A 24,895-nucleotide genomic window follows, 5' to 3' on the forward strand; every position below is an offset into this window, starting at 1 on the left:
TAAGATAGTTCTCATAAACAGGTCTACAATGGTGAAACAAACTGTACATGTTTCTTAAATGTGTCAGCAGGGGGAGTGTCAAAAACACGTTTAACAATGACTCGTTCAACTAAATTTAAACCTGCTAACTTTATCTGACACTTCATCAAGGCAGTAACAGGTGAGTTATAAATCCACCAGTAATATGGATCATGTGTAATTGTAAGAAATCCCAGTATTTACATCAATTAGGCTAATGTACATTAATGTGGTGACTGGCTCTGGTCATTTCTGGTCAATTTTCTTTATTTTTTTTATAGTTTGGCTGGACAGCAATACATAAATTAATAAAAACCATAGAATATATCCATAATCATGAAGTTATCTATTCAAACTTTATTTATTTCTTTGCACTTTCAAGTAAGAGTGTCTTATTGTTATCTGTTAAATAAAAAAACAAACAAACATCAGAATGAATCATGAGAATATAAATATAATTTAAACATACTGGCATGATCTAATTGTGTCTATTTTCACAAATGACAGTCAAAATGCAGATTGTGACATATTGAGCCCTGTGGAATGACTCACAAAATCTATTTTTAAACAGCCGTTATCAGGGGGGTCTAATGTTACTAATCAGGACCAAAAAAGAAAGAAAAAAAAGAAGTAAATAAGGCATTTTCAAGCTTGTAAGTGGGAAATATGGATACTTCCTAGTATTAATTAAACTTGAGAGGTTTATGTGGATCTAGGTCCTTGCTCATTTATTCATTGAAAAGAACTAGTAAAGGCAAAATAAATAAATAAATAAATAGAAAAACAGTAACCAATCACAACATGCAACAATACATAAAATTTCCCTTAATATATTAAAGGGTTAGTTCACCCCAAAATAAACATTCTTTCACTAATTTCTCACCCTCATGTTGTTCCACACCCATAAGACTTTCGTTCATCTTCGGAACACAAATGAAGATATTTTTAATGAAATCTGAGAGATTTCTGTCCCTCCATTGACGGTCTACGCAACTACCACTTTTAAGCCATAGAAAGGTAGTAAAGACATCACAAAAGTAATATATGTGACTCCAAAAACATAATTTACCACTTTATTTACAAAATATTAATCTTCGAAGCACGTTCTGCTCTCGCGTACAAACAACACGCATGCGTCGTGGTGAAAGTGTCAGTTGCGTAGGCTGTCAATGAAGGGACAGAAAGCTCTCAGATTTCATTAAAAAGATCTTCATTTGTGTTCCGAAGATGAACTAAAGTCTTACGCGTTCGGAACGAGATGAGGGTGAGTAAAAGGGTTATTTCACCCAAAAATTATGTCGTTAATTACTCACCCTCATATTGTTCCACACCCGTAAGACCTTTGTTCATCTTCGGAACACAAATTAAGATATTTTTGATAAAATCCAATGGCTTAGTAAGGCCTGCATTGCCAGCAATAACACTCCCTTTTTCAATGCCCAGAAAGCTACTAAAAAAAATATTTAAAACAGTTCATGTGGTTCAACCTTAATATTATAAAGGAACTAGAATACTTTTTGTGCGGCAAAAATAACAAAATAGCGACTTTATTCCACAATATCTAGCGATGGGCGATTTCAAAACACTGCTTTATGAAGCTCCGAAGCTTAACGAATCATTTGTTTCGAATCAGTGGTTCGGACCGCGTATCAAACCCACGTTAACTATTGAAGTTTCAAAACACTTATGACGTAACGAACGTTTACTGAAATCATGGAATTATGGCGCTTTGAACCACTAATTCTAAACAAATGATTCGTTAAGCTTCGAAGCTTCATAAAGCAGTGTTTTGAAATCGCCCCTTCACTAGATATTGTGCAACAAAGTCGCTATTTTGTTATTTTTGGCGCACAAAAAGTATTCTCGTCGCTTTATAATATTAAGGTTAAACCACTGTAGCCACATTTTAAATATGTTTTTAGTAGCTTTATGGGCATTGAAAAGGGAGTGTTATTTCCTTACTGAGCCATCGGATTTTATCAAAAATATCTTAATTTGTGTTCCGAAGATGAATGAAGGTCTTACGGGTGTGGAACGACATGATGATGAGTAATTAATGACATTATTTTCATTTTTGGGTGAACCAAGACTTTAAGGTTTAGCCTACAGTCTTGAAGTTGACGTTCGTGTCCATTTGTCGCATCTATCTTCTCTTACTATTTCTACTATACTGAGAAACTTTCGTTAATAATTAGAAAATTCCCGCCTCAAACCCCAAGAGTTCCGCGCGCTTCCCGCCCGTCACAGTCAGTCGTGTATCTTGATGTGTCAGTGTGACAGATGGGTCAGTGTGAAAATCCTCTTAGCAACTTTCTGCTGATGGAGGTTCATTGAGTAAAGCTCCACACTTTCGCAGTACTAGCGAGGCCTCGCTCGCTTTGTGTTCGGCTTTATTGGATTCAGATTCAGGATCCGGACATGTCTGCCGAAAAGGTGAGTCTGTTTTTAATAGATTGATTGCTTAACTGTTGCATGTTGTTTAGTAGCCTAATTATGTTTTGAATACCTGTTGATCTAAACGTTGATTCAATGAAGGACATGTTATCTGAATTATTTTGCATATTCTGTTCTAAACTACATCTGTTATCAGAATAGATCTGACCCCACGGTGTATTTTTAACATTAATAATTTAAAAACTTACTGAACACGCTGTCATGAGCTTGTTGGTTGATGTCACATGTCTAGATTAGTGAGTTCTGGTAAGGTCAGGTCTAGTTTTACAGGAAATTCAGTGAATAATTGTGAAGCAAACACGTGCACATTACTGAAACAAACACTTCCAGCCATGAATTTCAATTTTCATTCATCAGTTTGTTTTGTTTCTTGTGATGTTAAGTGCTAAATACCTATAAAAAATTTTACATAGTGACATTTGCATAAATATTTTTAGTATTTCTTACTAAAATAGCTAGTAAGAAATGTTAGAGTTTGCAGATGTATATATATATATATTTATATGGTGATATAGTCCTTGAATATGTTTGAAAACTTTAGCTCCAGGGTTCAGAGCTTAAAAGATCATTTTTTTGAAATGATAGAATTAAAAATGGAAATATGTGAATGTCTCATTCAGTGTATAAAAGATGACCTACAAATCCAACTTGAGTTCATTTAGACAGCACAGATATTTGAATTTTTAACCACAGAGGTTGTATTTGAAGGGACCCGCCTTATTTGTGGTTGATTTCAAAAATGTCTTTGGTAAATGGATAAAAAAAATCTTTTTGCTTAGAACTGGTGCAATATTTGTTGTTTATTTGATGGAAACATGATTGAATTAGGGTTTGTGTTTTTTTTCCACACCTCATGACAGGGATTGACTATAAGGTGACGGTATTAATAGCCTTATTCTGGCTGTGTCTTAAGTGGATCACACACACACACACACACACACACAGACAGAAAGAAAGAGAGAGAGACTCATTGACTGTCAGTACAGTCAGTACAATACTTTTAACTTATGAAGATGTGTGGGTAATACATATGAAGACAGTCCACAAGGAAAAAAATAATGCATAGATGTGATTTGTTTCCATAATTGACTCCTGTGCTTAGCAACAGGATGAGTTGCATTATGTTGTTATGCATCAGATCAATCATTAGATTTAGAGATGATCTAGAGCATCTAAAACATATAACAAATATCAGTGTGCATCATAAGTCATTGTTATCTAAATAAATAATGCATAAAAAAACTTAAAATGCACATTTTTGGATGCTGTTTTACATGTGTTTTGTGCTTTAGATTTTTCTCCCACATCTTTTTTAAATGTTCTTTGGCATTTTATTAAGACAACTGAAAATAATTGTCTAAAACATCTTTCATCAGTACTGTAAAACTTCCTCCGCATCAGACAGATCAGTCAGCACGTTTCAAACAAAAATATGACTATTGAGCACTTCTGGGTCATTCTGTGTAAAATCAACAAAATTTTGGAAACTTCCCCGGCTCAAATTTTAGATTTTTTTTTTTTTTTTTTTTTTCTGAAGAAAGACCAACATTAATAGTGATGAAAGTGAAAATATTAAATGTATGTTTACTGAGTAATCCACTGTTTTGTAGAGTGGGGTCAAAATTTTCACCTCAGATTTGGAGCCAAATTACAGGTGGGCGAAAATGACTTTATAAAGATGGCAGCATCATTATTTTATTTTTACACAGAGATTGTTAGGTCTGTTAGTAAAATCTGTTGCCTTCAGCAATCCTTGTTGCATTATATACCAACTGTGACAGTTCAAAATGGGAAAAAAACACTTCATGTTTTATCCCCAAAGTTTGCATGCCTGTAACTCAAGAAGTATTAAAGATATCTTAATATCCTTTTAGATTCTGGTTCTTAAGAAACTTTTCTTTTGGTATCTTCATTTTAAAAGCCCTATATGGTTCAATCCCAGAGATATGGGGATCTTAATGTGGCTGTGTGTGCAAATTATTGAATTTAACACATTTTCAGTAGTCGAAAACCAAATGTGGGTGACTTTTCAAACAGCTGATACTTATTGTATTTGAAGAGAAATGTCTGAAAAACAAATAGTTAAAACTATAAATGCATCTTCTTTCCTTCTATCAAAACAAAATTGAACATACCAATTTTAACAATATTTCAGTACCAAAAATACACTTAAAATGGCCAAGTTGAGGCACATTAACCCTTCCAGAGATTTGTAGAAGTACATTTATGAAATACAAAAGTGAAATAAAAGTATTGCACCAGCTAAAGCCATATTTTCTTTATTCTTAATAACAGTATGTTTTTGGACTCTCAAAAATCAAGATATTGACATTATTGTGAATGTGAATAAACATAGGAACATTTTCACTTTTAACATTATTTGTTCTTCAGACACTTTTCTTTAAACACAATAAATATCAGCTGTATGGTTTTTGACAATTGAAAATGGGTAAAGTTCAACAATTTGCCCATAGAGCCACATTGAGATCTCCATATCTCTGGGAATAAATTATATAAAGCCTTAAAAATTAACATACCAAAGTTAATAACCAGAATCTAAAAGGATATTGAGATATCTTTAATACTTCTTGAGTTACAGTCACACAAACATTGGAAAAAGAATATTTTTGGCACTCAGACAGGTATGTTCTATACAATTATTTTGATAGAGGAAAACAAGATACATTTCTAGTTTCTTCAGACATTGCTCTTTAAAAAGAAAAATGTATCAGCTGTATGCAGAGTGACTAACATTTGGTTTCTGACCACTGAAAATGTAGACAATTTACACAACGAGATCCCCATATCTCTGGGATTGAGCCATACAGATCCTAAATTGAAGATACCAAAAGAATAGTTTGATAAGAACTAGAATCTAAAAACATATTGTGATATCTTTACTACTTTTTGAGTTACATGCATGCCTACTTTGGAAAAAAGACACGTGCTTCTCCCCATTTTTGACCCATCACCATTGGTATATAATGAAACAAAGATTGCTAAACACAACAGAAATTAATAATAGACCTACCAATCTCTGTGTAAAAATAAAATAATGATGCTGCCATCTTTCTAAAGTCATTTTCGCCCACCTGTAATCTGGCATTAAATTTTAGGTGAAAATTGTCATTTGACCCCCGTCTACAAAATAGTGGATTACTCAGTAAATATTCATCCATGGCATTTAATATCTTGTCTTTCATTGCTATTTTAGTTTGTCTTTCTTCAGAAAATATATTAACAAAATTACAAATTTGAGCCGGGGACCTCTGGTTGACACAGAATGACCCATATATGACTCCAAGAACACTATATAACCATAAGTTGTACACAAACTTGAAGAAAATGATATGTGCAGTAGGATGAAGAATGAGATGCTTCTGAATAACTTGAAAGTGATTTGTTGTGATTTTATTTGTTGCTTTCACTTGCATCTTTACTGGTGAGTTCTCTAATTTTCTAACTTTGGTTAAAAAAAATTCTTCATCTGTGCTCTCACTATTCTTTCATCCCTCCCTGTTGTAGCTTGTACTTTTCTGAATGATATCTGACACTTTGTATTACTAGCATTTCTTGTGTTTATTGCGTCTTTAAAGGTGCAGTAAGCGATTTCTGAGAAATGCTGTTGAAAGTGGATCAGATTGAGCACCAAAACACACTTGTAGCCAATCAGCAGTAAGGGGCGTGTCCACTCATGAGGGGGGAGGTGCCTGTGTTGCATAGCATGTTTGTGAATTTGGGGGCAGAGCTAATTCTTTTTGGTAGGGGCATATTTGTTTTGGTGATTAATTTCAAATATCAACAGCATTTCTCAGAAATCGCTTACTGCATCTTTAAAGATTAATTTCTTGTTGTATTCTTTAGTTGCTTTGGTTAAAAGTGTCTGCTAAATGAATAAATGTAAATGCTTACTTTTTTATCTCTCCAACATATCAAAATTTTATGACTGCGCACATCAGAATATGACAGAAGCCCAAAAAGAAGAAGCCCGAGTCCACTCCAGTAGAGACCAATGGAAGCGAAGCCAAACCCAAAAAGACCAAGAGCAAGAAGAGCGGAGATCTGTCGGCTGAGAGCAGCCCGGCCACTCAGAGTACGGCAGAGAGTTCATGACCTGAGTGTTACATCACTGCGCTTCTGTCAGTCTGTTTACACAATTCTCACAAACCTCCCTCACAGATGGAGAGAAGGTGAAGAAGAAGAAACTTGAGAAGGAAAAAGAATCAACAGAGAAGGAGAAAGAATCCAAAAAGAAAGCGAAAAGTGCCCCAAAGAAGAAGAAGAGTAAGTGACCCATGTGTATACACTATTACATTAGTTATTAATATTTTTAATTGGCTTTTATTTTTGTATTTTCAGTTTTTATTTTAATTTTGTTTTATTTAAATTAAATTTCTATTTAGCTTTAATTTCTTTTTATTTCAGTTTTTGCAACTTTAGTACTTCAACTTGCCAAGGCAACATCTCTAATTTGAAGACATCATTAATTTTAAGTTAAAATGTTAAATGACAATGATTCGGCTGTGTCTATTAAACCTTTGACAAGATCAAACCAAGATCAACCTTTGATCACAACAAACTTTTAGATCTGTGTTGACGCTGCTGTCGCTGATCCAGAGAGAGCCGTTGTCATGTATGGGTATGAAACAGCTTCACAAACAGTCTTTTCAACCACACAGTATCATTATTTCTGGAATTAAAATTATCACAGAAGAACTGGGATAAAAGTTTATAGTTCGGATATAAACACTGATGTCTGTGGTAGTGAGCAAAATAGAGTAAATCACCTTATGAAAGTAATTTTACTCTTCAAATAAAGATTGTATCAGTAGGTGGCGACAAGTTACTGTAAAAAATGTGTTTGTCATTGAATCATTCATTCATTACAAAACGCTTATTTATCCAGTAATGAAACAAGTGACGTCTTTATGATTGAGTCATTGAATCATTCATTAAACCGATTACATAAAAAAAAAATTTTTTTTAAATAGACTATAAATAGACTTTTAAATAGACTTTTGTTTAGTTCAATTGTGATTTGCAATTTATCCAGAATTCTCATAAAACTCTAGTTTCAGTTTTCATCTAATATTTTCATTTATTTAAGCTTTATTTCAGTTAACGAAAACTTCTTTTAATAGTTTTAGTTAACAATAACAACACTGAAGTGACCTTTCACAAATTCTGTTTTATTGATGTCTCAATTTTTTTTTTTCTAAAACTGTGGGGATATAGACACATATAAGACAATCACTGACATAAATTAAGAATATATAGCTATGAAATGAATGTGTATAGCATTTTTGATCAAAAGTATTTGAGATCATATTAATACTTTTGATTTCAGTTTAAAACATTAGTTGAAACTGAGATGATTGGAGTTTGTTTCTCAGGAGAAAATGTAATTCATCCAATTTGTCTCATTACTGTCTATGAGAAACAACTGTGATACTAAACAGTGTCTTCTCTTTCCTACAGGATGATGGCGTAACATTTGAAAAGTGTACCTTTTTTTTAACTAAGCACTAAAAATGTGTTTGTTGCAAAACAGGTTGTACAGAAGATGATGACGATGATGAAGAGGACGATGGGGAGACCGCTCCTCAGAAGAAGACGAAGAAAAAGATTTCAAAAGAAAGTTCTGATGGAAAAGAAAAAGAGAAGGAAAAAGACAAGAAGTCCAAATCAAAAGGTTTCCTCTGTTCAAATGAGTAACTTAAAGCTCTTTAAACTTTCTATTATGAGCTCTGATGTTAGTCAGCAATACCTGCTAACTAGATTTTTTTTTTTTTTGCTTTATGTAAACATGAAGACGTCAAAGAGGATGCAGACAGTAAAGGAAAATCTAAAGCCAAGAAAAAGGAGCCGGCCTCCATGTTTCAGATTAATGGAGACAAGTCTGAAACCAAGAGTAAAAAGAAAGGTAATGTTCTGACAGCTTTTCTACATGCATGTCTGTTTTATGATTCAGAATAATATATATGTTTGCTTATCTTGCATGACGAAGCTGCCAAATCTGAGAGTGAAGATGAGAGTGAACCAGAAACCAAAACCAGCAAGACGAAGAAGAAGAGCAGCTCAAACCCAGCGTCCATGTTTCAAACAGGAGGAGACAAAGACAAGGACAAGGACAAAAAGACAAAAAAGACCAAAAGCAAGTTCTGTTCCTTTCTTAAACCATTATGTTATGCACAATAAAAAGACATAAAAGCTTAAATAGAATGGAAAATATTTCATGTTACTACAGGTGCTGGTCATATAATTAGAATATTGTGAAAAAGTTCATTTTTTTTATTGTAAATTATTTTAAAAAATGAAACTTTCATATATTCTAGATTCCCTACATGTAAAGTAAAACATTTCAAAAGTTTTTTTTTTTTTTTTTTTTTAATTTGTTGATTAGAGCGTACAGCTAATGAAAGTCCAAAATCCAGTATCTCAAAATATTAGAATATTTACATTTGAGTTTCATTAAATGACCATCCCTACAGTATAAATTCCGGGTATCTTTTGTTCTTTGAAACCACACTAATGGGGAAGACTGCTGACTTGGCAATGGTCCAGGAGACAATCATTGACACCCTCCACAAAGAGAGTAAGTCACAGAAGGTCATTACTGAATGGGGTGGCTGTTTACAGAGTGATGTATCAAAGCATATTAAATGCAAAGTTGACTGGAAGGAAGAAATTGGGTAGGCAAAGGTGCACAAGCAACAGGGATGACCGCAAGCTTGAGAATACTGTCAAGTAAAGCCGATTCAAACACTTGGGAGAGCTTCACAATGAGTAGAATGAAGCCGGAGTCAGCGCATCAAGAGTCACCACACTCAGACATCTTCAGGAAAAGGACTACCAAGCCACTTCTGAACCAGAGACAACGTCAGAAGCATCTTACCTGGGCTAAGGAGAAAAAGAACTGGACAGTGAACAGTGGTCGAAAGTCCTCTTTTCAGATAAAAGTAAATTTTGCATTTCATGTTGAAATCATGGTCCCAGAGTCTGAAGGAAGACTGAAGAGGCACAGAATCCAAACTGCTTGAAGTCTAGTGTGAAGTTTCTGAAGTCAATAATGATTTGGGGGGGCCGTGACGTCTGCTGGTGTTGGTCCATTGTGTTTTATCAAGTGCAAAGTCAATGCAGCCATTTTCCAGGAGATTTTGGAGCACTTTATGCTTCCATCTGCTGACAAGCTTTATGGAGATGCTGATTTCCTTTTCCAGCAGGACTTTAGCACCTGCCCACAGTGCAAAAACCACTTCCAAGTGGTTTGCTGACCATGATATTACTGTGCTTTATTGGCCAGCCAACATGCCTGACCTGAATCTATGGGATATTTTCAAGAGAAAGATGAGAAACAGTCGATCCAACAATATACAGATGATCTGAAGGCTCAATAGTGCCTCAGCAGTGCCACAGGCTGATCACTTCCATGCCACACTTCACTGATGCAGTAATTTGTGCTAGGAGCAAGTCATTTGCTGTAATATGTCCTGCCGATCAAGTATTGAGTGCACAAAAGAACATACTTTAAAGAACTTGAACTTTTCTGTTTTGCAAATCCATTTTTTGATTGATCTTAGGAAATATTCTAATATTTTGGACTTTCATGAGCTGTACGCTCTAATCAAATTTAAAAAAAAAAAAAACTTTTGAAATGTTTTACTTTACATGTAGGGAATCTAGAATATATGAAAGTTTCATTTTTAAAAATAATTTATAATAAAAAAATGAACTTTTTGATGATATTCTAATTATATGACCAGCACCTGTATATTACTTTTATTATTTGTTATATTATATATTTTGTTAATGATTACACAAAACTGTATCACTATAAATACTACACAAATAAATAAATAATAAATAAATTCAAACATACAGTATTTTATAAGTTGCATTGATTCCAACAAGGCAATATGTTGGAACAAACACACCAAGCACACGTCTGTTTCCATGTCTGATTTGATTGTTTCTCGTCCTCAGGTCCTGCTAAAGCAGAAGAGACTGAAGACTCTGATTCAGAAGTGACACAGAAAAAGAAAAAGGGCAAAGGGAAAAAAGGCAAAAAGGTGAATTCATTATATTCCACATTATTCTCATTCTAGTATTAATTTTGTTTGGTATATTTTGTATGGTTACCTCTTTTATTCCTGTGAAGGAGGAGCGAGCACCTTCTCCTGTCATCGAGTTTGACAATCTGGAGGAGTTTGTACTTCAACCCGCACAACAAGGCGTCACGGTAAAGTGCAAAGTGACCCGTGACAAGAGAGGGATGGACCGAGGCCTTTACCCAACTTACTACCTGCACCTGGATAACGAGAAGAAAGTACGACATCTACTGTGACGTTTGTATTTATGAAAGAAGTCTCTTCTGCTCACCAAGGCTGCATTTATTTGATCAAAAATACAGTAATATTGTGAAATATTATTACAATTTAAAATAACTGTTTTCTATTTGAATATATTTTAAAATGTAATTTATTCCTGTAATTTTCAGCATCGTTACTCCAGTCTTCAGTGTCACATGATCCTTCAGAAATCATTCTAATATTCTGATTCTAACATTATAAATGTCTTTAATGTCACTTTTGATTAATTTAATTTGTCCATTTCTTTCTTACCCCAATCTATGGGCCAATAAATGTCACTAATTTTAGCTTTGCAAATGGGAGTAATATGAATTCTGATGTCCATCTTACATCCAGGTATTTTTGTTAGCGGGAAGGAAGAGGAAAAAAAGCACAACCTCAAACTACTTGATCTCCATAGACCCCACTGACCTCTCCAGAGGAGGGGAAAACTTCATTGGGAAGCTGAGGTATGTGGGTTTGGACCATTACCAATATAGCTGCTCTTTGTAGGATGCTTTTGTAGGTCTATGACACAATCTCACTGATTTAAAGATTATTTGCACTTGTATTTCAGGTCTAATCTGATGGGAACTAAGTTCACAGTGTTTGATAATGCACTGCATCCAGACCGAGCTCTGCCGGACATGTCTAACGCTCGGCAGGAATTAGCAGCCATTATCTATGTAAGGCAACATTACCATACTGCTGTAGTTTTGGTTAAAGCACTAATCAATTAAACAATATCAGTTATATTTCATAATGTTAATTTGAAATTACTTTGCGGCTTCAGGAAACAAATGTTTTGGGCATGAAAGGACCGAGACGAATGATTATAGTTATTCCTGGCATGACCAAAGACGGTGAACGAGTCCCCATACGACCACGTAGTGTAAGTAAAACACAAATATATATATATATATATAGACACACACATCTAATTTTTTTTTTTTTAATGATAACTGAATATACTGCTTCCCAATAGGACAATGATGGCCTCCTCATGAGACATCAAAACAGAAATATGGAAAACTTGATAGAGCTACGCAATAAGACGCCAGTGTGGAATGAAGAAACGGCGTCACATGTGTTAAACTTCAATGGCAGAGTCACGCAGGCCTCCATCAAAAATTTCCAGATTGTGCATAACAAAGACCGTAAGTATCGCAGCTATATCTCTGCAGAGCTGCTGATATTGCTCCAAAAATAGGCTGTTTGAAAAAGCATTCTCAAATACTACTCATTTTGCAGTATGCAAATCATTACAGCTACTACAGTTGCCAAAATGTGAAGTATACCACCAGAGCACACTGCAGTATTATTTAAGGATATTTATATACTATTATAGTATTTATTAATATTTTAAATTAGCTTTTATTTTCATATTTTCATTTTCATTTGTGCTTTTTATTGTGCTTTTGCCATTTTTATTAGTTTGCTTTTTAAATTTCTATTTAGTGATAATTTATCATTATTTTCAGTTTTAGTAATTTTAGTGCCAAGGCAGCATTTCTATTTTCTTATTTTTTAAAGTTTAAAGTTTTTTTTTATTTATCTCATTTTATCTTTTATCTAATTTTTATTTTACTTTATATCAGCTTTCTTTAAATAAATGAAAAACTTTATAAAAAAAAAAAACATATATATATATAAAAGTTTTAGTATTAGTTAACAATAACAACACTGGTACATGGTGCTAATAAAAACAAGGTAATGGGGCACATAATGAGAGCATAATACTTTAAATGCTCTTAAAGCTGATTTGGATAAAAGTGCGTGCCAAATTAGTTAAAGCAATATACTGTATCCCACAATGCAATGCACTTAATTTCACCATCCAGTTCCAGTGTGACAAATACATCAGAAATATCAACAGCAATTTTTTTTATCTCTTTCTTGACTTATTATTTGATTGAACTGCGAAAAGTTAAGACATATGTAAAAAATGTATTAAAAATGCAAAATAATCATTTGTATTTTGAAATGCAACACATTGAATTAAACAAAATCCTCAAATGTTGCATGTTATTATTTGAAAAGTTTCATATTGCATACTGTTTTTGTATAATAGTATAAAGTGCGCAGTATACACTGTACAGAAGGATGTTTTAATGTAAGTATTAATATGTTAGCTAAGTACATAAAACATTACATGACCTTGTTTGTGCTATATTTCAGAGGACTACATTGTGATGCAGTTTGGGAGAGTTGCAGACGATGCTTTTACTCTGGACTACAGTTATCCTCTGTGTGCCGTACAAGCCTTTGCCATCGCCCTCTCCAGCTTTGATGGCAAAATCGCCTGCGAGTAACAGCGCAAAGACGTCCTGCTGGTCTCTTTCTGTGATTTTGTCACATGCAGCATATGGGAAACGTTCTCACTCAGCATCAGCTCAATTCTATACGAGAAGACCGAAACCCATACATCTGTAAAATAAAGCCACCATTGCTTGTCTGGTTGCATGATGTTACGTGCCGTAGAGAGATCTGTTGGTAATATCCTCTTATATGGACTAAGGTCAAATAATGGTTGTACAATGGATGTATTGGAGAAAGAAGGAAGTGCGTTGAGATGTTTGATTTGAGAGTGTGAAAGATGCAAATGACCCTCTTAAAAATAAATGGTTCCATGAAAAACCTTTAACATTCATGGAACCTTTCCATTGGTCAAAAGGTTTTTTATGGCGGAAAAAAGGTTCTTCAATGTTCTTCACACTAAGGAAAAAATGGTTCTCCTCAGAACTGTTCACCAGCAGATTCTTTGGGGTACCAAAAATAGCAGCATCGCTGCGAAAACCCCCTTTTGGAACCTTTATTTTTAAGCGTGAGGTCACATTAGATGTGGTATGTGCTTGAAAAAGGAAAAAGAAATAGACTGTGTTGTATTTTTTGGTTGTATACAATATAATTAGGAAAATTGTATTTTAATATTGTCTGCTTCACATTTTAGCAAACCGGGTTAAAAACAGTGTTACATAACCTAATGACATAAATAGAAAAGGCACGGTTTAAAAAATATATATTGTATGTATTATTGGAAGTCGTGTAACGTTTTGTGTGCGTGTAACTGTGTAAAAATTCTTGTCCAAGAGAAAGCAAGCAACAAAGGGGGTGTCTGTGCAAGTGTGCCGAAAGCTCGAGATTAAAGCAAGGTCCAGATTTATCTGAGCTGATAGTAAATTTCAGATTTTTGCACATGCAATATCATTGGCACGACTGATGCTCAGAGAATGTCAAACATCTCAACCACTCATGCAGTTTCTTGCTTAAGCAAAAATGATCTGGAATAATATGTGTAATTTCTGAAATAATTCCATGATCACAGATGTGTGTTTGGGGTTTATTTTGTTTTGCCTTTTTACATGTCATTATAGTTTATGATTACTTGACTTCTGTAACATAGGCTCTATTTGATAAAAACCCATAACTGTCTTAATGCGTGCAGACAAAAGTAAATCAAATTAGACATGTTCTTCCGTTTTTACTCAATGTGAATGTAGGAAGGAAAATGCAATATTTGAAATGAAATAAAAGTGTTTGTAAAAATGTGCTTTGTTTAAGAATTTCTTTTATAGGTGTGTTTGACGGATATGCAAATGTTAAAATCAATATGAAATAAAACTACTTTCATCTTGAGCATTCATGGTATTTTTGTGCATATTTTTTTAAAAGCTTGTCTTCTCTGCAGCCACTTTCTTTTTCACTTGATGCCACCTAAAGCCCAAAGTATAGTTCACTTTTTACACATACGCTAGTGTACGCGCCCAGTCGAGCGCACAACCTTGCAAAGTATACTTCATTCGACTCGTACCATACACAGGCGCTCGACGCATGCGCAGTTTGGAGCAATCTCTCGCCACGAGTTACAACCCATGTAAACTTTGTATTCTTTCATGCTAGAGTTGTACAAATGAGGGTACTTTCTAACCTCTTTGCACAATCTGTCGTCCATTGTCGCTGTAGCTTTCATGCATTCCGATCTGTATTTATGCAGTTTTTCTTGGATGACCTTGTGAATCGACGCCCCCAGGGCATGGTTGCCACCTTGTGGATAAACTAATTACTGCAAAAACAATTAAATGCACATGTGCGACCTGCATGTACTAAGTACGCGAGGTTACAAAAATCCGGTGGTGCGCGTACGAAATTTGCGTTACGTGCACTATATGCTGACCCTCGCATACATGTAAAAAGTGAACTATTTTGGGCTTGACGCAAATTTCGTGATCAGAAGAATAGGCGCGTACTGTACGCGCACTGGTGGATTTTTGTATGCGCAGGTCGCACATGCACATTTAATTGTTTTTGCAGTAATTCGTTTATCCACAAGGTGGCAACTGTGCCCTAGGGGTGTCGATTCACAAGGTAGTCAAAGAAAAACTGCATAACCGGACACATGCAAGCTACAGGTACGACGGAGGCCTACATAGATGAGAGATTGTGCAAAGAGGTTAGAAAGTACCCTAATTTATACAGCTCTAGCATAAAAGAATACAAAGTTTACATGGGTTGTAACTCGTGGCGAGAGATTGCTCCAAACTGCGCATGCGTCAAACGTCTGTGTACGCGTACGAGTCGAATGAAGTATACTTTCCAAGGCTGTGTGTTCGACTGTGCACTAGAGTATGCGTAAAAAACGAAGTATACCCATGGCTTAAAGGGTTAGTTCACCCAAAAATGAAAATTCTGTCATTAATTACTCACCCTCATGTTGTTCCAAACCTGTAAGGCCTTCGTTCATCTGAAGGTCACAAATTAAGATATGTAATATTTGCTTGCCTCCAATGACAGCAAGATAATTAACACTTTCAACGCCCAGAAAAGTACTAAAAACATATTTAAAACAGTTCATGTGACTACAGTGGTTCAACCTTAATGTTATGAAGCGACGAGAATACTTTTTGTGCGCCAAAAAAACAAAATAACGACTTTATTCAACAATATCTAGTGATGGGCGATTTCAAAACACTGCTTCATGAAGCTTCGAAGCTTTACGAATCTTTTGTCTCGAATCAGTGGTTCAGAGCACGTATCAAACTGCCAAAGTCAACTGAACCATTGAAATTTCGAAACGTTTCGAAACACTTATAACGTAACGAAGCCTCGTTTACTGAAATCACGTGACTTTGGCAGTTTGATACACGCTCCGAACCACTGATTAGAAACAAAAGATTTGTAAAGCTTCGAAGCTTCATGAAGCAGTGTATACAAAATACAAAAAGTATTCTTGTCGCTTCATAACGTTAAGGTTGAACCACTGTAGTCACATGAGCTGTTTTAAATATAGATTTCTGGTCATCTGAAAGTGTTAATTATCTTGCTGGCAATGGAGGCCTCACTGAGTCGGATTTCATCAAAAATATCTTAATTTGTGTTCCGAAGATGAACGAAGGTCTTACGAGTGTGGAACAACATGAGGGTGAGTAATTAATGACAGAATTTTCATTTTTGGGTGAACTAACCCTTTAAGCAGCTTTAACAGGGAAAATGATGTTAACCAATAGCCAAATAGCTATTTTGACATTTGTTTTAGGCTTTTAATTCTGCTTAATGTTCATTTAATTAATGTCATGGCAATAATAGCAAACTTACAATCTAATAATAGATTGTGAATGCTGACTTTAAATGCTTTTCTAAAGCTTACAAAGTAAAAATATAGATCTTGAAGATTAAGTAAGTCATTGCATGGGGCCGAATGAATGAACTGAACAACAAATGAAAGTCTCTGTGGTGTTATTATCACTTTAGCTCAGCTTAAGCTGTGATGTTACACTGAGGATCTCTCTTTAAACTTTCAGCCTCAGGCCAGACCAGATGATCTGTCACAGCCTGCTGGGTTGGTTGTCCAAACTTGTAGGTCTTAGAAAAGTTTACCAACTAGAGTTGCTGTGATAGTTTCAACTACTTCCTCATCTTGTCCCTGTTGCTTTGTATAACCTTTGTAAAATGTTAACTTTTCTTAGCTGATCTTTACTTTGGACTATATACTCACAAGTTTCAGGTTTGACCTACAGACGGAGCTCTATGCCTGTAGAGATGTATGTTAAAGCAGCACGCATGCATTATAATCTTAGGCTCCCTTCCAGGATATTACATCACTGAGTTTGACTGCTCTGCTCCCCTGAGACGTGGTTGTGGTGAAGAGGTTTCACTGTTCACACTCATCGCTCTGGAATGTTGAATGGATTCTATTAGAATTCCTGGACAAGGAAGATGAAGATGATGATGGACTTCTAAAAAAGGGTCTGGGAACCATGCAGTATTTGACCTGCAAAGATAATCATTGGTTTATGCAGTTATAAGCTATTTAAATATTGAATTAATTATACAGATGTTTTAAATTATTATTATTATTATAAAAACATTTAATCCTATATTGAAAAAGGCAGATTTTATGAATTATTCAGAATTTTTGTCTTAAGACTATGAGTATATAACATGTATAAATTTAAAAATATACAATCTCAGTGAGTCACATGGGAAACATTCCTGTTCAATGAAATTCCTTTCTTCCAAAACATGTATCTTTTATATCTGCAAAGACTCTGAAATACTAGTTAACTAGTAAAAGTTACTAGTCTAACTAGTTTACAAGTGTTTAATTAAAGAAAGTTACAGTAACATATTAGTAGTTTGAATATTTTAGAAAAATGTGCAATAAAAAAAGATATGGTGATGACGGTACATTTTAGGGAATGTGCTCCTCTTTTTTTGTCAATTGTCTTCCTGTCATTAATAAAAAAAAAGTAATCACATTAACCTAAACTTGTTTTTTCATTTGTTACACTAAGTACAGTAGCTCAAGTACAGCTTTCTTTTTTTCCCTTTTTTTTTTTTCATGTGGCCCAAAGTGGGCGGGCCTTTGGAGAAATCTCCGCCCCCAGCCGTGTTGATTGACGCTCAACAGTGGCCCCTCCTTAAACTTTTTTTCCCTCCTTCGTTTTCCACTGAAGTGCGTGAATTTCATACCAAACCCATACTTCGCATTCCACCTTTACTGTCAAACCGGGAGAAATATTACTGAAAACAATAGAGCACCAAGATAAATATAACTTTAAAGAAATAAACCTCGTCCTGTTCTATCGGTAGAGGTGTTTCCTAATAAAGGTGAGTTTTAGATTCACTCGTTCCCTTTGTCTGATCGCGTTTTTCATGCCGCTCTAGCGAAGTTTTCAGATCTTTGTCATATTTTGCATTTTTCCTCGGAACTCCCTGCGTTGGGTGGGATGAGGGACACAATTCCGTGTGGATATGCTGTAATTGTGAGTGTGAGAGAGCGAGGAAGCCGATTTTAGCTTGATAGCCGGGAACTTTTGCCTTAGAATTAGACTTTTAAGTTAGAAACATTATTCTAACTAACGCTTCCATTGTTGCACGTAGAAGTTAAGTCGAAAATGTCATGCTCGTCTGCACAGGCTCTTATTTACTCTGGTAGCAGGATTTTCCAAACACTTGTGATTGAAAATAAGCAAAGAGGTTTTGTTGTTCCAGAGAATTGTCAGAGAGAAACGACAGAAGTGTTTGGAGAGATCGTTCACCCCTTTTTCTGCGTTATCAGGTAAGTGTTGTTTCACTTGACAGGCTCAAGAAGTGTACTATATTAAATATTTAGTGATTTCGGTGAGGTTAATGCTGACATAATTTTAAGAGTAGAGAAATATGTGCATCAAACGTGATGCTCTTTATTTACTAAACTTTTTTTTCTTCAGAACATGTGAAGTGAAAACAAATGACACTGTTGGAAAGAAAAGTATAATGTTGATTCAGTAAGCTATTTAAATAGATCCATAATATTGTTTTAAGTTAACCTATTTAAAAACAATTTATTATGAAACTAGTTGATTTGATAATAACAACTGATTTCTGTGGAAACGGTCGTATTTGCCCTCAGGCACTTTACATATAGTACAATTCAGACTGGTTTATCAAAACCGAATTAAATAATTTTCATATTTTGTATGAGGCTTTATGTCTTAATGTTTGTAATCTATTGTTTATACTAGAATGATTTTTTTTTTTTTTTTTTTGGTATAAAAAAAGCTATTTTGTCGATAAAAAAAAAAAGATCAGTTTACCTCAGGTAAAGCAGTGACGTTGAGTGATCTTCCCGCCCAAACAGCTATCTTTCCTCAAATTGAAGGTTTCGATATTAACCCTTTTATGGTTTTAAGATAATTTTTAACCTTTTTGGTGTATGAACCCGGCTTTGTGACATTTTCAAGGATATGTAAACAAACAAACAAATAAAAGCAGTTTACAGGTTGTTTTTAATAAAAATATATTTCATCTGTGGTCTTTATGGTCAAATTTGTTGAAGAACCAATCATGGCCTTTCAAGATGTTATACAGGATTAAATAATTTCTGTAAATCTATGAAATTTAAAAATATATAAATAATATAATTTTTAAACATCATATAGGCCTAATTTGCGACCAGATTAAACACTTCGTCCGTAAAGAGTGTCTTTAGACCCTCATGAATTAATTTTTTTTTCAATGTGACAAATTACTGGCACAATACAGTAGGAGGGTTAACGAATTCTCATCTTATTGATAACATTTCTGTCTCATCAGTGTATTAATTTGCATTTTTCAGTTTTTTTCTGGGTGAGTGGGTGAGACCCAAGTATTTTCAGTTTTGTCCACCTCATAATATGTGAGTTTTTATTTTATTTTTTTAGTTCTCCCACACATATGCAAGTGTGTTTAACGATGCCCTCCACATTTTGATTGTTCCTCTGACTTTCTATTAATGGACAGGTTTCGTTAAACAGAAATGCTGCACTTCAGGTTCGACTTAGTCAGTTCAGCCCAAACTGCCTCTTCAAGTTCTGCTGCTTGGTTGGGTTGTCTTATGTTTTACCTCCTTTTAGAAAGGTTGGGCTTCTAAAAAAAGGTTGAAATCCATCTAGATTTAGGTCAAGTGGTGTTAAGGTTTGTTTAGAAGTGATTGTTGTTGTGTGAAATTCTTTTTTGTGTTTGTTTGCATATTGTTTCTCTTTAAAGAGACTGTATGTACACCAGATGTTGTGGTGTTTTCTGTTTAGTCAACAGTAAAAGTAACTAAATTGTGCTCCATTTTGTTTTGTCTAACTTTTTGTTTACATTTTGATTGGTTCATTTAGAGCCAAATCTAAATTGGGTTTTTTTTTTTTTTGTGCATATTTGATATCTAAAATTTACTGAGACGTCACCCCAGTATCTGATCAACAACAAATGAAACCAATTAGTGTATTGTTAAGGGAAGTTTAGTCTACTTTAGCTTGTGACATGCACTTTAGGCAACCTGTCCTGGTATTTGCCACTTATGTGATGTGTGCACTTTACTGTAAGTCACCGCTGAGGTACGGAAATGTGTGTTGAAAAATTTCTTTGGGTAAATATGTAAGCTCAAGCCCTCTAGTTGTTAATGTTAGTGGTCCCTAATGCAGTATTCAATGGCCAATATTGATGGAGATCACAAAGCATGGATAATGTAATGCTGATTTTAGACTTAATACAGTTTAATGATTGTAAATGACATTAACACTCAGAATTCACAGAAAATGTGAAACAAAACATGTTTTTTTCCATTGACCAGGTTTTGAGGCAATGTTTTGGAAAGGAGGTGATTTTTTTTAAATATTAGTTTAATGCTAAATTGTAGGTTTTTCCTGATTGTTTTAAATGCAACCCATTTGTGCATTGCATTTTAAGCAGACATACATTTTTTTGGGGTGAATTTAAACAGATGCCGCATGTTGCCTTTTATGGCTTTTGCGATGGGCCACATTTGTTGCTCAGCTGCAAATTTTCTGTTTGCTGTTCTCATTTTTTCAGACATCACAAACTAACCCCGAACTCCCTCCGCTGTCAGGCTTTGCCGAGCGAGGGCATTTCAACGTCTGCTTTTGCTCTTCCGCGCTAAATAGAGCTTTACTGTTTAATAAGCTAACAAATCAGTTTTAATGATTTGTTTGTTCTTGCGCAGAGCTCTCAGTCCAGTACCCAAACCAGTCCTGAAGTTTGCAGTCATCTTCACAGCAGTTCTCGATGCAACGTATCCTCCTAAAAGGATAGAGCGTGCGCGATTGGAGCAGATTGTTTGTGCCATATGTGTTTATGTTGCTGGCCAGTTGACAGTTCCTTTAGCTGGTTTGTGTTAAGGGCCCAGCTGAGAGCGTAATGAGCCTCTTTCCATTTGTGCAGACTGAAGCGGCCTTTTAGCACCCGCCGCAGAAGTGGCTCTCCAAATGGTGACCACTTACCTGTCTGTCAACAGAGCTCTGAACAAATATCTAGCTGTGTGTGTTTTCAAGCATTTGAGAGAAAGAGAACATCTTGATGATGCACTGTCGTTTGGCCTCCTCACCGCCCTGTGTTTGCAGAAGGAAACATTTTATACGGTCTTCAGTTCCCCAAAATTTAATTTTTCCCTTTCAAATTAAAGTCCTTTTCCACGTCGCGGTCGAAGGAGCCTGTGGCGAGACGCGAGCCAAGGCACACAGAATGTGTCGCTATGCTTTATTAATTATGATGGAGAGGCGGCCCATGAAAGAGTGTTTACATTGCACCGAGAATTAATGCCTGCTCCCGGGACACTTGTTTACATACATTTCCTGCGCGAGACATTGGCAGATAAGATTTTCTGGCTTCTCTGTGGCCGTTTTCGGATTGAGGGAGGGGCGAGCTGTGGGCTAGAACAGTATAGCCTTTGTTTCTGTCTGTCTGAAGTTGCTAAACTTTCCAGTTGTTCTTGAAACCAACTGTTTGTGGCAGTGCACCGGGGTTCACGCGGCAGTCAGCTACGCTCCACGCACACATGCACCTGAGTTGCATCTAATTTAGTAATGTGAATTGGAAAAAGGAAGGCAAGTTGACTATTTTCAGCCTTCTCTCTTGTAGTTGCTTTTATTTGACATTGTTTGCTAAGAAGATCTTTCATGTGAGTGTGATTAATTATTACAGTGAACATTGTTGGTGTTTTTTTTTTTTTTTTTTTTTTTTTTTTTGTCATATCATTACTAAATGTATTAATTAACTTCAGTTATGGCTCATGCTTACTGGGTTTGGGTTTCTTCAAATCACTAGCCGTAAGTATTAAAGAAATAATTCACTCAAAAATTAAAATTCTGTCATCGTTTACTCACCCTTAAGTCATTCAAAACCTGTACCTGTACATAAAAGAAGATATTTTAAAAAATGTCTCGTGTAAAACTAAACATGGTCCAAAACAACATTGGACCCATTTACTTTTATTGGTGTAGTGTCGTTTCGGACCCCACTTAGTTTCCGAATATGATATGACTGATTTTGACTGAACTATCTCTTTAAATTATGTATGATATGTTAGATCACAAGGCTTTTTGAAGAGATGTGTACTTTACTTTAAGGGAACATACTCACCTGATAAAACGGATGAAAAATTCCACTAAATCTAGCGTTGTTTTGATGTATTATCAAATGCATCTACTCTAGTTTTACAGATCGATTGTTTTCCATTTTAGATCAAACCAATGAATTTTGCTATTTTGTTGGCTATCTTTTATACTTTTGCATTATTTGTTTTGAAAACTTCTAATCTAAGCTTTAATCTAATTGTAATATACTGGAAAAAATTTGGTGTAGGATTTACTTTGAAATAGGGCTGCACGATATTGGAAAAAACTGACTTAGCGATATTTTGTTTTTCTGCTATATATATATATATATAATGTGATATGGGAATCTATTTGGAAAATAATTAATCATTCTAGAATCATTGGGGCGATTTTATAGGTGAGTGAATCCGCATAGACAAATTACATGCAAAGATAAATATAATTGAACGAAGAAGACACAAATAAATAAACAGTGCTTTAAATCTTTTAGGTAGGCTAAATCTAACAGTATTCAGGTACAGAAATTGAATAATCAAATGTAAAATAACACTGCAAAGTCTTCACTGTATAAATTAAATATAATTAATCTGTGTTAAAGCTACAAAAGTGATTTTCTCTTTGTCTTTTGTTGTTTGATTAACATTCATGACACAGAAAGCAGCAGGAATATTAGGCTGCTGTCACTTTAACATTTAATGCGCGGATACAATATACTGTTACACATCCGTTTTATTTTTCAATTATTTACCTTCACTTAAGCCATAAGCAACTGTGTTTATGAGGGTACTCGCAGAGACATGCATTTCGGCATAATTTTGCGTGTATGTTTCCGTTCAAGATGAGGAAGAGAATGGAATATGGTGTTCATGTGCGTCTGCGCGGCTATGTGTGCAGAGAAAATGGCGCGCGTGTTCAGAATTGAGCGCTTGTTCGCGCCTTCTTGAACTCGAATGGTTTGAAATCGCTTAAATGTTAAAACTGACAGGGCCTAATGGCGTTTTTCCACTGCATGGTACGACTCGGGTCGGTACAGCATGGCTCGGCTTGCTTTACTTTCGGTTTGCTTTTCCACTGCAGTTTAGTACTGCTTCAAAGTGGGTGGGATTATAGACTGATCGTATAGTTGCGCTGCCTCTACTGCCGTGGATCCGCTCCACGTCTACCTTGTCTACTGACCACGATACAGCCATTTCTTTTTTCAAGTTGCATGCGATGGTCGTTTAAAGTAAGTCGTTTAAAAAAAGTTGCGCAAACAAATGATACTGCGGTGGCTGTTACTGACTATTTAAATCTAGTGGGTTTGGTGTCTCGTGTTTCAAATCCAATGACGCTGGTAGTGATGATTCTCTGATCAATCATTGATCTGCAGTGTTTACACATCACATTTAGTATCGGTACGGCACGCTTGGAACCTCCATCGTGATGGTACTATTTAAGCAAGCCATACCGTGCCGCATCAAGCTGTACCATGCAGTGGAAAAGCGCCAAAAAGTGAGCCGTACCAAACCATACCATAATGTGGAAAAGTGCCAAACACCTGCAAATGATAAACTTTCATTGTATTTTGCAATTAATCCGAGAATCTTGTGCGTTTTGAACTGTGGTGTCTGGTCCGTACGGATTAACATCGCAATGTTTTAGCATTGCGATGTTAAAACGATATATCGTGCAGCCCTACTTTAAAACCCTTTTCACCAGGAAATTTCTAGTAAATTGCACGATTAATTACAAAGAAATGGCAAGTAACACATCGAATTAAGACCCGGTTTCACAGACAGGGCTTAGACTAAGCCAGGATTAGGCCTTAGTTCAATTAGGGCATTTAAGTAGCTTTTATAAATGTACCCTAGAAAAAAACATTACTGGTGTGCATTAGGGATGTGACGGTGAGAAAATTTTTCCACCGGTTAATCGACATGAGACAACACCGGTAATACCGGTGTCACCGGGGGGCTACCTCTTTTCGCTTATGGGGCCGTTCACATATCGCGTCTAAAAACGCATGGAAAGCGCGGCCACGCGCTTTTCCTTGTTTCCAAAGCGCTTGCGCTCCCGTGGCATCTGTCATTGCTATGCAACTATGAACTGCGCTCTCCGCGACTAGGAATGTTTTTGACATGAAAAATAAAACAGCTGTAAAACTGTACAGCTATGATCAGCTGTTCAGCTGAGCTTTCGATGTTTTGTTACGGAAAGGCCGACTTTCAAATGAACGGCAATTGCTTGAATGGTGGGTTACTCTTACTGAAAAACGCTCGACAAAACGGACATTTTGGCATAATTTGTGTGTGTTACGGTTTATTAAGAGCAGAAGAGAACTCGATACTGGCGCGCGCGGGTTGTGTGTGTGTGTGTGTGTGTGTGTGTGTGTGTGTGTGTGTGTGTCACATAGGCAGGACATTCACAGACAGCGCGTTCTCTTTTGCCTTGTCGCGCTTGAATGGTTTAAAAGCATTAGCATGAATAAGAGCTTCATCATATAACGCAGAAAACGGATATTACGTTAATAGCATTAAATGCAAATATTTTTAACGCATTAAAGTGGAAAAAAAAATTAACTTCGGTGCCGCGGTGGGCAAGTGATGAAACCGGTGTTGCGACTGAACACCGGTAACACCGACTACCGTAGCAAGCCTAGTGTGCATCTTGAGACAAAACAATGACAGTGACGTATTTTAAGATCTGTCAGTACAAGTTTCTTTCAGTTAAAACAGC

At 35.6% G+C, this 24,895-nt stretch overlaps 2 protein-coding genes across 7 annotated transcripts in view; both read left to right on the forward strand.

Annotated features, from left to right (window-relative positions):
- The first annotated feature begins 2,436 nt into the window (after window positions 1–2,436).
- On the forward strand, window positions 2,437–14,366 carry LOC127514884 (tubby-related protein 1-like). The gene is made up of 13 exons (XM_051898138.1): window positions 2,437–2,451; window positions 6,442–6,565; window positions 6,652–6,756; window positions 8,024–8,164; window positions 8,285–8,395; window positions 8,480–8,626; window positions 10,456–10,541; window positions 10,631–10,798; window positions 11,178–11,290; window positions 11,398–11,506; window positions 11,614–11,712; window positions 11,806–11,977; window positions 12,999–14,366. The coding sequence occupies exons 1-13, from the start codon at window positions 2,437–2,439 to the stop codon at window positions 13,130–13,132; spliced, it is 1,524 nt and encodes a 507-aa protein (XP_051754098.1). The 3' UTR covers window positions 13,133–14,366.
- A 3,383-nt stretch (window positions 14,367–17,749) lies between these two features.
- tead3b (TEA domain family member 3 b) overlaps window positions 17,750–24,895 on the forward strand; it is a 46,300-nt gene continuing 39,154 nt past the window's right edge. For 4 of the 6 annotated variants that reach the window (XM_051897399.1, XM_051897400.1, XM_051897401.1 and 1 more), the window contains exons 1-2: window positions 17,750–17,927; window positions 18,312–18,378. The gene's annotated coding sequence lies outside the window, so the exon portion shown is untranslated. The remainder of the gene's footprint in view (window positions 17,928–18,311; window positions 18,379–24,895) is intronic. The other 2 variants (XM_051897402.1, XM_051897403.1) reach the window with 1 other exon arrangement.

Source organism: Ctenopharyngodon idella, chromosome 6 (assembly GCF_019924925.1).
Source record: "Ctenopharyngodon idella isolate HZGC_01 chromosome 6, HZGC01, whole genome shotgun sequence".
Lineage (NCBI taxonomy): Eukaryota > Metazoa > Chordata > Actinopteri > Cypriniformes > Xenocyprididae > Ctenopharyngodon > Ctenopharyngodon idella.